Source organism: Myotis davidii, unplaced genomic scaffold, assembly GCF_000327345.1.
Source record: "Myotis davidii unplaced genomic scaffold, ASM32734v1 scaffold510, whole genome shotgun sequence".
In the NCBI taxonomy this organism is placed as follows: Eukaryota; Metazoa; Chordata; class Mammalia; order Chiroptera; family Vespertilionidae; genus Myotis; species Myotis davidii.
The window spans coordinates 196,188-212,147 of NW_006282203.1; the positions used below are offsets into that span (position 1 = coordinate 196,188).

General features: G+C 40.4%; 1 protein-coding gene across 1 annotated transcript in view; it reads left to right on the forward strand.

Annotated features, from left to right (window-relative positions):
* Positions 1 to 15,960, forward strand: part of EFCAB2 (EF-hand calcium binding domain 2) — a 54,541-nt gene that overhangs the window by 13,334 nt on the left and 25,247 nt on the right. The window contains exon 3 of the mRNA XM_006752767.2: positions 6,494 to 6,578. Coding sequence (XP_006752830.1) covers positions 6,494 to 6,578 — 85 coding nt within the window. The remainder of the gene's footprint in view (positions 1 to 6,493; positions 6,579 to 15,960) is intronic.

Genomic DNA, 15,960 nt, shown 5'->3' on the forward strand with positions numbered 1-15,960 from the left:
AATATCTCCCCTTAACTTGTGTGCCAGATTAACATATAATAGCCATTTCCTTTTAACATGTACTGATTCCTAGGGGATTCAGAATACCTTACATCATTAAGTATGATGTTCTTCATGATTTAAAAATATATATTTTTATTCTTTTCAGAAAGGAGAGGAGAGAGAGATAGAAACATCAATGACGAGAGAGAATCATAGATCGGCTTCCTCCTAGGGATCAAGCCTGCAACCTGGTCATGAGCCTTCAACAGGAATTGAACCATTGACCTCCTGGTTCATGCTGGCCCAGCTGGGTCTTTGTGGGATTTTCATAAGTACTCTGTTGAGGAAGTTCCCTTTCATTCCTAGTTATTTGAGTGTTATATCATAAAACAATGTTGAATTTTGTCAAATACTTTTTTTTGGTCAATTGATATGATCATGTGGTGTTTTTTTCCCCCTGTATTTTATTAATGTGGTATGTTACATTGATTGATTTCATATGCATTCCTGGGATTAATTTCATTTGGTCATGGTGTATAATCCCTTTTATATGTGGCTGGAGTTGATATACTATTTCCTTGAGGATTTTTGTGTCTATATTCATAAGGGATATTGGTTATGGTTTTCTTCTGATGTGTCTTTTTTTTTTTTTGTATCAGGGTAACATTGACCTTATAATATGCATTGGGAAGTATTTCCCCCTCTTCAATTTTGGATGAGTTTGTAAAGGATTCAGTTAATTCTTTAATCTATACACTTTAGATGTGGCACCATATATAAAAACAAGTGGAGACATGTTCTACACTGTGATATGTAACGTGCACTTTCAATATTGGAAAAGTAGAATAGAAGGCACATAAAGAAATCTGATGAGATTGCTTTTCTCTGTTGATTAATTGCAGGATAAATAAGGACCTGTTGTTAAGCTATTTTATAGCAATTTTTACCCATGTTAATGTTAACATGATGGAAGGCATGAAATAATGGCAATATATTTACCACATACAGTAGTACTTTGGAAATTTTTACTCTCTCCTATACTAAGACTTTTGAGAATATTTCTACTATACAGGTTTTCTGGTCAATAGTTAAGTAACTTGGCTTTGGAAAGGTAAGATTGGGAATGGGAATTATCATAGAGCTGAGAAATTTTTGGCTATTATTAATATTTTAAAACATTATTTTGCTACAAAAATTTTAAGCAAATATTTCATATTGGAATCATTTGGCAGGAAAATAAATGTCTGGAAACCTACCCTTAAGTTATTAAGATGCTTCCAAAGACAATGTTTATTTTACAGGGACACATTTGATTTAAAGCCAGTATATGCATTGGTTTCTTTACACATCAGAACTTATTGATGACGATAAGTGAGGAATCACTGTGCTAAGCTAAACTTAGAAATTCATCTTTCACTTTAATCAAGTAAAAATAAATTTTAGATGACTCAGCCGATGTGGCTCAGGGGTTGAGCTGACTCATGCACCAGGAGGTTGCTGGTAACCCAGGGCGAGGGGGCCCATGCAGGAGGCAGCTAATTGATGTTGAGGTCTCTCACTCATCCATGTTTCTATCTCTTTCTTCCTCTCAGTTCCTTTCTCTCTAAAGTCAATAAAAACATATTAAAATAAAGAAATGAAGTTTTAAAAAATAAAATAAATTTTGGATGGATCAGAGTAAATATATTCTTATTTGTAGAAGAAAAAATAATTGACTATTCATCAGACATTCAGAAAAAGGATGATTTTGTCCCTCCTCCTTGTTTTTTTAAAGAATAAGTTTCTTTTTCTTCCCTCTCTCTTCTGTTTTTTTTTTCAAAAATAAATGGAAGTTGTAATGAGTTCTTCCCACAACCCATTGAATTGTCTTGCATATACACTGGGGGCACATCTATTCTGTATTTAGACAAAAATGAAACATTAGAATAATTCTCCTCTAAAGAATTTTTGGATAAAATGAACATCATTTGTACTTGACTTAGGAATGTGACATTAGCACAGTATAAGAAAGTGTACTGTAGCTTTGCGGTAGGCTGCCTTGGGGTGGTTTTCTATCAGCAGCAGTGGAAATATTCACAACTCCGATCGAGACTTGGACTGAGCATCCTCTGATATTCCTGCTAAGATCCTAACTCAGGAACAGCCAAGTGGAGAGATGCATAGGGCCAAGTAGGAGGGAGGGGCGTGGAACTTCCACGGGCTCTCTGGGTGCGATATTCTTCCAGGACCTCCACTTGTTCACCAGCCCGAAAGCTCCTCAAAGGATATGTTTCTAAACTTTATAAGATAAGGAATCTCAATAGCCGTGACTACCCAAGAATGAAAGATAATGGACTTTAAAGGTATTCTTAAATTTAAAAAGCAGATATCAGCTTTGTGCACTGGCAGTGTTCCAACCAGGAGATCTTCCCTAGGTACTATCATGAGTAATAAGGACCCTTCCAGTGCCTCACACAAATTCAAATGTATTCAACTCATTGTATTTCATTTAGATAAGAAGACAGTACACAAGGGTGAATTGTGCAAGATGGATCATCCTGTATAATAAAAGGCCAGAGGCGTCATGACCGGAAGGACTAGAGACCAGACCACCATGGCCCCTCGTGGGCTGGCCCCGCTCCCAAGCAAGCGGTTAGGGGCAATCAGGCAGGCAGGCAGAGTGGTTAGGGGAGATCAGGTAGGCAGGCCAGCGATTAGGGGTGATCAGGTAGGCAGACTAGTGATTAGGGGTGATCAGGTAGGCAGGTAGAGTGGTTAGGGGTGTTCAGGTAGACAGACCAGCAGTTAGGGGTGATCAGGTAGGCAGACAAGTGGTTAGGGGCAATCAAGTAGGCAGGCCAGCAGTTAGGGGAGATCAGGTAGACAGATGGCCCCTCACCAGGCTGACTTTGTCCCCAAGCAAACGATTAGGGGCGATCAGGCAGGCAAGTGGTTAGGGGTGATCAGGTAGGCAGACGGCCCCTCACAGGGCTGGCCCCACCCCCCAGCAAGCAGTTAGTGGTGATCAGGTAGGCAGGCAAGTGAAAGATGGAGGCCAAGGCCAACCAAGCCATCGCACCCCAGCCTGTCACCTGCAGAGGGAGGCCACCAGTGGCAGGGGACGGGGGACAGCGCTGCACTGATGGCAGGCAGTGACAGTGGTGAGGGTGGGGCCAGCTGCCTGCAGCCTGGGAAGGAAAGCCCCAATAGGCCCTGATCTCAGGCCAGGCCTAGGGGACCGAGGGTCCCGGATTGTGAGAGGGCGCAGGCCTGGCTGAGGGACTCCCTCAAGTGCATGAATTTTTGTGCACCAGCCTCTAGTTAAAGAGCAGTTATAACAATGAAAAATCAGAAACAACCTAAATGTCTACAATTTGGCGTTTGGTTAAATAAATTATGATAAAGCTCTATAATACAATGCCAATCACTAAAATGATAATATAATATTTTTGAGAGTGAAAGACACTTAGTTTATTGTTGAAAAATTCGATTACAAAAAGACAAGAGTAATTAACTGTGGTAGGATTTGAAGTGATCTTTACTGAATCTAAACTCTTCCATATCCTTTTCTTCCTCCAATAATCATGATGATCAGAAAGGATATAAGACCGTTTTTTATTTTAGAAAAAACGAATCCAAACTGACCTGGAAAATCATTTGACACAGGTTAAGTCTTTTAAAAAAATCAGGTAGGCAGTTAGATTTTCAAAATCTTTATTATTGTAAGTATTACATGTCCTGGCCGGTTTGGTTCAGTGGATAGAGTGTCGGCCTTCAGCCCAAAGGATCCCGGTTTCGATTCCTGTCAAGGGCACGTACCTCGGTTGCAGGCTTCTTCCTGGCCGGGCCTAGGTCAGGGCATGTGCAGGACGCACCAGTTGATGTGTTTCTTTCACATCGATGTTTCTCTCTGTCTTTCCCTCTCTCTTCCACTCACTCTTAAGGATCAGTTGGAAAGGTATCCTCAGGTGAGGATTAAAAAAAATTATTATATATGTCTCCCATTTTCCCCCCAGTGACCCCTTCCAGCCTACTGGTTAAGTCTTTATTATTTAAAGAGCGCAAAAAATTTAAGAAAAAAAATGGAGGAACTTATGGAGAACATGAACAGATAATATATAACAGAAAATAGAGGTGATAAACCTATGGATCATTATTCAGATTCATTTGTAATCAAAGAAGTGTAGATTAAAATGAGATGGCATTTATTTTTACTTGTTAAAATCAGCAAAAGTTGTTCACTGCCATCTAAGAAAAATTAATATCAATAATTGTAGGATATTCCTTTGGTACTATTAAAAATGGAAGATTATGGAGATTATGTTGCAGCCTGGAAAAAACATAACAGTTGAGTGAAATAATTAGGAATTAAAGTTTTTAAACTAATTAGGTGGGATAGGGAATGAGAGAGAGCAGGATCCCTCAAGTGAGAAAAATCTGGATTCAGTCCCACTCTGCCACTTAGTAATTCTGCAACCTTGGGCCAGTGTATGAACCTCTTTGAACTTTGATTTTTTTTTCTTCTAAAAATGAGATGCTTACCTCTCTGGTTGTAAATGTAGACATAGCACCTGACCAGAAACTGATATAGTGTTCATTCAGTAAGTTTTTGTTGAATGAATGAATGTGGTTACTAAGTGCTATATGTAACAGGTGTATATGAAGAAAGATTAGAGGAAAATACAGGAAAATTATGGTGCTTATGTAGGGTAAAGGGAATATGAGTTAATTGACATTTTCCCCATTTTCTATAATTTGATGGTATTTATAATTAAAATAATTATCTAAACTCAATACTTTTAAAAATCTTTTCCTTTTGGGTGTCCTATTGTACTTAATATTTGAAAAACAAATCTTGAGACTTGATTGCATTTAAAATATTATTTCAAACACCTTGGTGTCAACCTCAACCCCTTTCTTTCTCTCTGCACCTTACATCAAACCTATCAGCAAATCTTGCGGCTCTACCCTTTAAAGTATATACCGGAAACCCTACCATTTCTCACCACCTTCACTGCTACCATTCTGGTACAAGTCACCATCAGTCTCTGACCTGGAATACTGCATAGCCCCCTCTCTGGTCTCTCTGACTCCACCCTTGTTCCTTTCCGGTATATGTATTGATTTTTAGAGAGAGGAAGGGAAACGGAGAGAGAAACATTGATTTACTGCCTCCCACATACCGCCTACCAGGGATGGAGCCCACAAGCCAGGCATGTCCCCCAACTGGGAATTGAAGTGGCAATCTTTCAGTGCACAGGACAGTGCTCAACAAACGGAGTCACACCAGCCCGGGCTCTAGTATATTCTTAACACAATAGCCAAAGTGAATATAAGCCAGGCCATGTCACATCACTGCCGAGAAACCTGCAGTGATTTCTCATCTCATTGAAAGTAAAAGACACAATCCTTAATGTAGCCCCTGTATAGAATCTGTCTTCCACCCCAAAACTCATCTTTCTGACCTTATTTCTTGTCATTCTGTTTTTCTGTTCTCTCTGCCTAAAAATTATGCCTGCAGTTATTTATAGGGCTCTTTCCCCTCCTTTGGTTTGCATTGATGTCAACTTACCATCAAGTAGGCCTCCCCTCATCATACTACCCTTTCCCTCCACCGACACCCCTAGCACTCTTACATCCCTTCCCTGCTTTATTTTTTCCAGCACCATTTGTCTTACTCCAAATCTTTTACCAAATATGTGTAAGCTTATGTATCTCCCCCAATAAAAAATCCCAGGGAGCCCTAGCCAGTTTGGCTCAGTGGATAGAGCGTCAGCCTGGGACCAAAGGGTTCTGGGTTCGATTCTGGTCAAGGGCACATACCTTGGTTGCAGATTTCCCAGGCTGGGCCCTGGTTGGGGTGCACATGGAAGGCAACCAATCGATGTGTTTCTCTCACATCGATATTTCTCTCTGCCATTCTAACATCAATGGAAAAATATCCTCGGGTGAGGATTAAAAAAGTCTCATGGAGGCAGAGATTTTTTGTTCCTTGCTATAACCTGAGCACCGAGAATAGTGTCTAGTACATAGTAGGTACTCCATAAATAGTTTTAAATAAATTACTTTTTAATTGTCTCAAAACCAGTTGTTGCTTTTGTATGCTTCCCATCCCCCAACTTCAGCCCTCAAGTGTAGGAAAAGCAAGGCAGGTGGGCAACTAGTGCACCCCAATCAATATCGGTGGCACCGATTCCTTGGCCTCTCAGGCTACGCTTGAGATAGAGGGTAGGGTGTGTGGGAATGTTCTATATCTTCATCTGGGTGGTGGCTCCATGACTAAATACTTATGCAAAAACTCATGAAGCTGTGCATTTAAGATTAGTGCACCTTTGGTACTAAAAAGCTCTAAAAAAGTTCGTTCCCTTCTTTGAGATCGCCCGAGGAAGTTAACCACGCTAAATGACACATGAAGACGATTAGGAAAGAGTTCTGCATATTCTTTCTTATTGAGAATTTGTAGTTTATTGAAATTTTTCTGTTGAATTCAAAATTAAAGTAAAATAATTTTTATTTACTTTGTCTTTTACAGAGTTAGTAGTAGCAGACTTGCAAAGAAAAATCAGAGAGGCGTTTGAAGTGTTTGACCATGAGCTGAATAATACAGTGGATGTGAGGTTTGGAAATATTTTTTTGTTCTTATTCTAAATTACTGATATAATTCATAAAATAGAAGAGGGCTCTTTTTTCTTTTTTAAACATTCCTTGGATTTATCATGCTATTTTAACTATTTGTGTTGTGGTGCCTTGTAAAAGGTCTTTTTGCTAACTACTGCTTCAGATGCATACTATTTCTTATTCTTTATAGTCTGGTGAGAAGAATATATCTACATTGCCTGTTCCAAACTAATTCTGTGAGTTAGAGAAACTCTACTGTTGCAGTAGTGCTAGACACAAAGTTGGCATTCAGTAAATATTTGTCAAGTGAATGAATAGATTTATTTTAAAACTAGAGGCCCAGTGCATGAAAATTCCTGCCCTGGATGGGGGTCCCTCAGCCTGGCCTGCTCCCTCTCACAGTCTGGGAGCCCTCAGGGGCGGGAGGCGACCCGGCGATCAGGGGAAGGTGACGCCCCATCACACCTCTGCTGCTGCCACAGCTGTCAGCGCAAGCCTTGGCCTGCCCTGGTTACCTGAGCCTTGGCAGCCCTGGGTGGCTGGGCAGCTGCCATTCAAGGCTTGCCTGCGTCTCGGGCTGGCCCTGGGTGGCTGGGAGGCTGAGGGGACTGGGGGTCTCCGGAGGCAGGCACACGGAGCAGGGCAGTCAATTAGCATATTCCCTCCTTATTGGCTGTGGGCACCACCATCAGCCACAGTGGGTGGAGGGGAGCCCAGGTATTGTGTCTGCCACAGCCAGTGGGTTTTCCATCACTGTGTGCAACATGAGATGCCTTGCTGCTTTCCACCAGCTCCCAGGGGCAATTCTGAGGTCTGGAATCAGACTTCCTGAGTTCCAGGCCTGGCTTTGTGACTGTGAGTGACTTACTGATGCCTTCTGGGCCTCAGTTTCCATATTCCCCTCATAGGAGTATTTGACACAGCAGGGTTAGGAGACCCCTGTGTGTCCCAAGGACCCTTTCAGGGGTCTGTGAAGTCTAAAATATTTTCATAATAAATCAAAGACAGTATTTGCTACTTTCAATCTCATTTTTTTTTTCACAAGTGTGTATGGAGTTTTTTAAAAGCTACATTTTATGTAATATTGCAGCATATTGCATGCAGAACCAGATAGTAGAATTCAGGTGTCTTCTATTAAGCCAGACATGAAAGAGACTTGCAAACATGTAAAACAGCCATTCTTCTAATTAAAGTTATTTTTTGGTTTGGAAAACGTAGTTTATTTTCATGAAAATTATGTTATTAATGTAAACGCAGAATGGGTTTTTAAATTGTTCTTTCTAAATAAAGTAATAATATTTTTAAAATTTGATGTTTGATCTCTAATGCAGTACTTAGAGATAAATATAACTCATATTAACAAACTCTTTGAGGATCTCAGTACTTTTTAAAAGTGTAAAGGGGAATTGAGATCCAAAAATTTAAGAACTGCTATTGTCAATGGGCATTTTTATTATTATTTTTATTTATTTATTTAAAAAATATTATTATTGATTTCAGAGAGGAAGGGAGAGAGAGATAGAAACATCAGTGATGAGAGATAATCATTAATTGGCTACCTCCTGCACTCCCACTACTGGGAATCAAGCCCACAACCCAGGCATGTGCCTTTCACTACTAGAATTGAACCCAGGGCCCTTCAGTCCACAGGCTGATGCTCTATCCACTGAGCCAAATGGACTAGGGCTGTCAATGGGCATTTTTAAAACTCTTAGAACATTTTCAGTTTGTGACTAATTTGCTTGGGATTTAATGCTTAGAACAATATTAGGTATTATTATTTAATTTGTTCCACTTTATATTCTTGTGGTAAATAATTTAGATTTATTTTTCCTCTATTTAATCTGGGTTAACAATGTTATATTGTACATACAAAATTCTCATAAGACCTCTTTACTTATTTCTGTTTTTGATATTTTAAGTTCTGAAGCAGTTCATTTTCCTTGTTAAATAGTTTTGAAAGTTGAGGTATATTTTCAAAATCATTATTTAGGAGCAGTTTTATTTTGCCTCATACAAAACATAGGACATAATATATTTTTTATTTATTTATTTATTTATTTTTATTGCTTAAAGTATTACAAAGGGTATTACATATGTGTCCATTTTTCCCCCCCGCCCTAGACAGTCCCCTAGCCTCCCCTATCCCCCAGTGTCTTAGGACATAATATATTTTGACTTACATACATTTTCCTGTTCTGTGTTCAGATTTAAATCAATAATATTGATTGAAAATTACGGTTTTGAATAGACAGTATGTTTATGTGGGATAAAATTCAAAAGGTATAAAAACTATATAGTGACAGGTCAGTCTCTTCGCCTCTAACTCCTGGCTATCCATTTCACCTTTCTAAAGGCAAGATTTGTTATAAGTTTCTCTGATTCTTCTAGAGATTGTCCATGCAAGTACAAATGTGTATGTGTATGTATGTATTTTTATTATAAATATATATAACATAAAATTTAACATTTTAAAACCCATTTAAAAGTTTAATGTCTGATTCAGTTTGGAAAATTATACACACTGGTTATGCAGTTTATTGCTTTTAAACATTAAAAAATTTCAGTTAACAGCTGACAACTGTATTGTTAGTTTTAGGTGTACAACATAGTGATTAGACATTTATGTAACTTATGAAGTTATTGCCTGCATAAGTCTAGTACTCATCTGACACCATTATTAGTTGTTACAATACTAGAGGCCTGGAGCACAAAAATTCATGCTCTTGGGGGGTGCCTCAGCCTGGCCTGAGCCCTCCCGCAGTCTGGAACCCCTTGGGGGATGTCCACCTGCTGGCTTAGGCCCTAAGCTGGCAGTCAGACATCCCTCTGGCAGCCTGTGAGCCCTCGGGGGATGTCCGACTGTGGCTTAGGCCCGGCGAGCAGGGCTAAGCTGCAGTCAGACATCCATAGTGGTGCTGAGGAGGCGGGAGAGGCTCCTGTCACTGTGCTCGCAGCCATCAGCCCGGCTTGTGGCTGAGCAGAGCTCCCCCTGTGGGAGCGCACTGAGCACTCTGCATTGAGCGTCTTCCCCCTGGTGCTCAGTACGCATCATAGCGAACGGTTGTTCCTGGTAGTTCTGCTGTTAGGGTCAATTTGCATATTACCCTTTTATTATATAGGATTATTGACTATATTCCCTATGCTGTACTTTTCATCCATGTGACTATTTTTATAACTGGTGATTTGTACTTCTTAATCCCTTCCTCTTTTTTGCCCACCTCCCCAAACTCTCTATCTATGAGTTTGTTTCTTTTGTGTTTGCTTTAGTTTGTTTTTTAGATTCCATATGTAAATGAAATCACATGGTATTTATCTTTCAATAAATTTAACATTTTAACCATTTTAAGGATACAGTTCCCTGGCATTAAGAACATTCATATTACTGCCATCTATCTCCAGAGTTTTTCATCTTTCTAAACGGAAACTCTGTACCCTTTAAACCAGCGATCGCAAACCTTTCAGACCTCATGGACAACCAGTGTTTGGGGAACCACCATTTGGTGACTGCTACTACAAAGGTTTCCTTAAACCAGCAGTTGCCAACCTTTCAGACCTCACGGAACACCAGTGGTCCGTGGACCACCAGTTGGCCACCACTGCTTTAAACAATAACTCTCTATTTCCCTTCTCCCTAATTCCTGGAAACCACCATTGTACTTCTTATTTCAATGAGTTTGACTTATACGAGGTTCCTCATATAAGTGGAATCATACAATATTTGTTCTTTTGTGTTTGGCTTATTTCACTTAGCATAATGTTCTCAAGGTTCATCCACATAGTAGCATGTATCAGAATTTCCTTACTTATAATAAGGCTGTATAATATTCCACTGTGTGTATGTACCATACACATACATTGTTTATCCATCTGTTCATGGACACTGAAATTATTCTTAACTTTTGGCTATTTGAATAATGTGCTGTGAACATCAGTGTACAAATATCTGTTGAAATCCCCGCTTTCAGTTCTTTTGGGTATAAGCCCAGAAGTGGAATATCTGGGTCATGATAGTTCTGTTTAATTTTTTAACACCACACTATATTGTTTCCCAGGAGCAACACCATTTTACATTCCCACCAGCACAACATAAGATGCTTTTTTTTCCAGTTTCTCCACACCCCCTCCATAACTTGTTAGTTTCTAAATTTTGTTTTTTTTCAAATAACCAGTCTAATGGTTATGAAGTGGTAATGTTGTGGGTTTTTTTTTATATATATTTTATTGATTTTTTTACAGAGAGGAAGGGACAGAGATAGAGAGTCAGAAACATCGATGAGAGAGAAACATCGATCAGCCGCCTCCTGCACATCTACTGGGGATGTGCCCGCAACCCAGGCACATGCCCTTGACCGGAATGGAACCCGGGACCCTTCAGTCCGCAGGCCGACGCTCTATCCACTGAGCCAAACCGGTTTTGGCAAATGTTGTGGTTTTGATTTTTATTTCCCTAATGACTCTTGATGTTCAGCATATTTTCATGTACTTATTGGCCATTTTTACATCTTTGCTGCAGAAATGTCTATTCGAGTCCTTTGCCCATTTTTAATTGGATTGCTGTTTGTTTTTTATGTTGAGTTATATGATATATGTATATTTTTAATATAAGTGAGAGACTATGTAAACCTTTTGCATTTTTCACTGGTCAATATATCTGTGATTATTCTTTGAAAAAATTATCTTTATTGATTTTTTTAGAAAGAGAGGAAAGGAGAGGGGGAGAGAGAGAAATATGGAAGTGAGGACAAAACATCGATTGGCTGCCTCCCACACACCCCACCCCCTATTGGGGATTGAGCTGGCAACCCTTTGGTACACAAGACGGTGCCCAACCAACTGAGCCACACTGGCCAGGGCTGTGATTATTCTTAATACACTAGAGGCCTGATGCATGAAATTTGTGCAAGGGCCTTGGCTCCAGCCCCCACCCACTGCTGCTGTGCCTGGGGGCCTCTGCCGCGTCTGCCACGGCCCCCACCTGCTGCAGCTTTGTCTGGAAGGAAGGACTTCCAGAAGGATGTCTGGTCTAATTAGCATATTATGCTTTTATTATATAGATAAAGAGCTTCCTCATTTATTTGTATGAATGAACCTTAATATATTGAATTAATCTCCCATCAGTGGCTATTTAGGTTGTTTCAAGAATTTTATTATAATAGTCCATGTTGCAGAGAATGTCACAGAATGCATGTTATTTTGCAAAAGTGAGAATTTTTCTCTAGAATAAATTCTTGGAAATATATCAAACTGTATGAAGATTTTTGGTAGGTATTGCTATCTTGACAATATATTCTCTCATTTAATTATTTGAGCGTGCCCATTTCCCCACTCCTGCTTAAATAAAGTTAAAATGTCACACTTCAATTTTTTTTTTTTTTTTTTTTTTACCAATCTGATATGTGAGAAATAGAAGCTTGGTGTTAATTTTCATTTCTGTAATTGTGGACATCTTTTCATATATCTAAATATGATTTGTATTTCCTTTTGTTTGAATTGGCAGTTCATGACCTTTCCCCATTTTTTTTCCATTTTTTCAATCTCTTTATACATTAAAGATCCTAAGCGTTGGCCTGTGGACTGAATGGTTCCAGGTTTGGTTTCAGTCAAGGGCACATGCCTGGATTTTGAGCTTGATCCCCAGTGTGGGGCATGCAGGAGGCAGCCAATCAATGTTTCTCATCATTGATGTTTCTATCTCTTCCTTTCTCTCTCAAATCAATAAAAATATATTTAAAAAAACAACAAATAAATAAATAAATTCTATATAATAAATAGGTAATATGCAAATTGACCATCACTCCAACACACAAGATGGCTGCCCCCATGTGGTCAAAGATGACCACCACAAGATGGTCAGCAGGGGAGGGCAGTTGTGGGCAATCAGGCCAGCAGGGGAGGGCAGTTAGGGTCAATCGGGCCAGCAGGGGAGCAGTTATACATCGATTAGGCTGGCAGGAGAGTAGTTAGGGGGTGATCAGGCTGGCAGGCAGAAGCGGTTAGGGGCAATCAGGCAGGCAGGCAGGCAGGCGAGCATTTGGGAGCCAGCAGTCCTGGATTGTGAGAGGGATGACCGACTGCCCATTTAGGCTCGATCCTGGTGGGCCATTGACATCCCTCGAGGGGTCCCAGATTGGAGAGGGTGCAGGTTGGGCTGAGCGACACACCCCCTCCTCGTGCACAAATTTTGTGCACTAGGCCTCTAGTAGATAAATAAATAAATAAAATAATACTGGGTGTTGTAAATGTTTCCCTCCACGTCCTGCATGGTTCAGGGTTCAGGATCTGGAAGAGGAGCCGCACATAAATGAAAGAGAAGAGACAAGAGATAATTTGGAAATATTGGGGTGCCGGGGTCCAGGCCCAGCAGGCCAGGGGTTCCCAAAGGTGTGGATGGAGTTGGCAAAGAATGTTTTACACGGAAACAGCGTTCAGAGCTCTCTAGCTCTCCTTAGTCTCCGTGGATCTTCCTGTGCCTGGCTGAGGCCACAGAGAGCGATCCCGAGGCAAGCTGAGCCTTTATTTTATAGTCAGAGGTAAACAAGGCAGTGGTTACCATAGTTACACAGTTCTTTTGAATTTCACTTGTTTTGGCCAATTCCTGCACTTCCCTCAGCCCTTTAGCTTCCCGGATAAGATCTGGGGAGCGTTATAAGGTCAAGCCTAATTATGCTAAGAGGACTGTGCCCTCTAAGCTGGGACTTGTTTGTGACTTTGCCAACAGGTCAGTCTGAGGCTTAACCCTATAGCGGCTCCCCACAACTGGGGTTTATTCATGCAATGATAGTTCACACATTTGAATGATAGGAATGACAAACTATGGCGATGTGTGTAACTTGGATAAATTTCAAAAAATGTTGAGTTAAAAAATTACAAAAGGAAGAAAACATATGTGAATTTTAAACACACAAAATAATAGTGTCTATTGTTTATGAATCCAAAGACATTCATGGTTGTGGTCAACATTCTCTTCAGAATTGTGGTTGCATCTGCAGATGGGGAGAAGGGACGGAGAGTGGGACTTCAGCTGTTTCTGCAGTTTTATTGTTAAGGAAAAAGAAGATGAAGCAAAATTTGGCAAACTGTTAATATCTGTTAAATCTTGGTATTGGATATATCAGTTACATTTTTCTATACTTTTTCTGAAATATTTCACAATTACACATAGAAATATTTTTTGAAGAGTGGTTTACATCTTGTCTTTTCACTGTCTCACTTTCCAGATGCTTTGTAAAAGATTGGTTTGCTAATATTAGATTTTTGATGAACTGTGATTAAAAGAATCAAAGTTTTAAAAAAAATATTTTTATTGATTTTAGAGAGAGGAAGAGAGAGGGGGAGAGAGAGAAACAGTGTGAGAGAGAAACATTGATCGGTTGACTCCCTGCACACTCCCAGACCAGGGATTGAACCTGCAACCTGGGTATGTGCCCTGACCAGGAATTGAACTGGCAACTTTTTGGTGCACGGATGATGCTCAACCAACCAAGGGGGCAAAAGAATCACTTAAATTTGTAAAAAACCATCTTAAATTCTATCTCCTGAAATAACAATTGTTAATGTTAGAGAGCTATCATTCTAGACCTCTTTTTATCTATGTGTATTAGGATAAGTGGATAGAAAGGTAGGGATTTAATAAGGAAGAAAGAAAGAAAGAAAGGGAAGGAAGGAAAAAGAAACAAGTTTTGGAAGAAAAAATTCAGAGCCAGAGGCTGAGATTGGTGGTCTCAGGGAGTGTACTTCCTTGGGCTTCTGGGCATATAATTCCTGTGGCCTCTGGGTGTGTACCCTCTGTGGCTTCCAGGTTCATACTCCTCCAACTGTTCTCCTTAACGTAGAAATAAAATATTGGATTCACTTGAAAAATGTCAGCCCTATGAAGTGTGGGAGACTTAATGCAAATGCATAATGGAGAACAGTTCGTGGCAGTGTCTTCCTTAGCTTTGAAAGGTAGAGGGGACACAAACCAGAACATTGCCGTGTGCTCAGAGGACCACCGGCATAGTTGGAAATCTGGTTCCCTCTTCTTTTTCTGTTGGTCGTGTTCTTTGAGGCCAAATAATCTTTAAGTTTCCTCAGGTAATGCAAGTGTATTAAAGGGTATATTTGGAAGTGTGACACAAGGAGTAATTATTCCCGATATGCCACCTCCATGACTGTAGTGTGACTGAAAAAGGGGCCACACACTGAACCTGACAAGCTCAGGGGAAGCCTGCATCGTGGCCTTACAAACTCAGAGACAGACAGTGACCACATAGGATGTTCTGAAATGAACACTTATTAACTAAAAACAGGTGGTCATGTCGTAGGCTGGTATCTTCTTTAGCAAAGGTCAGTCTTTACTTAACAGAGCCTGTGTATTGTCTTTTTGCATCTAAAATAACATACTAATGTCAGGGTAATTTCTTTTTCCAAACCCCTCAGGACACAATCACTGCTCCAGAGCAGAAAACACGCCCCCCCCCCCATTCTTATTATATGTTAAGTAGAGGCCCAGTGCACAAAATTTGTGCACTCAGCCCAGCCTGTGCCCTCTCACAGTTCGGGACCCCTTGCTCCTTACCGCCTGCCTGCAGCGGAGGCTGGAGAGGCTCCCACCACTGCCACTGCGCTCGCCAGCTGTGAGTCTGGCTTCTGGCTGAGCGGCACTCCCCCTGTGGGAGCGCACTGACCACCAAGTGGCAGCTCCTGCGTTGAGTGTCTGCCCCCTGGTGGTCAGTGTGCGTCATAGTGACTGGTCTTTCCACCATTCAGTCAATTTGCATATTAGGGTTTTATTATATAGGATTGTTAACTATCTTATACCTGCCTATGTAATAGAAGTATGTGTTTATTTCTTTTACTTTTTATCCAATTCCAGATCATTCCCCTCCACCCTTTGTTTTCTCCTGCCTCCCTAATCTATCACCTATGGATTTATGTCCCCCCGTTAGGGGTTCCCCTTTTGATTCTGATGTATAAAATAAGTGGTAAAACTGCCATTTTCCAGAGCATTTTCTCAATCCATTGAGGTTTTGCTTCCTGGCAATTGTCATCAGTTTGACTCAAACTCAAAAAATTTCTTACAGGTTTGGATGTTTCTTATGTTGACAGTAGTGTTAAGCCACTGGGTGGAGGAGTTTGTTAGAGCACTGACCATTACCCTCACAGAGAGTCAGTATTGAATTTTCTCCACAAGAACCCAGAAAGGTTAGGGACCCCTACACATCTTGGTGGGTTATGTCCTAGGCCAGCCGTGGGCAAACTACGGTCCACGGGCCGGATCCAGCCCGTTTGAAATGAATAAAACTAAAAAAAAAAAAGACCGTACCCTTTTATGTAATGATGTTTACTTTGAATTTATATTAGTTCACACAAACACTCCATCCATGCTTTTGTTCCGGC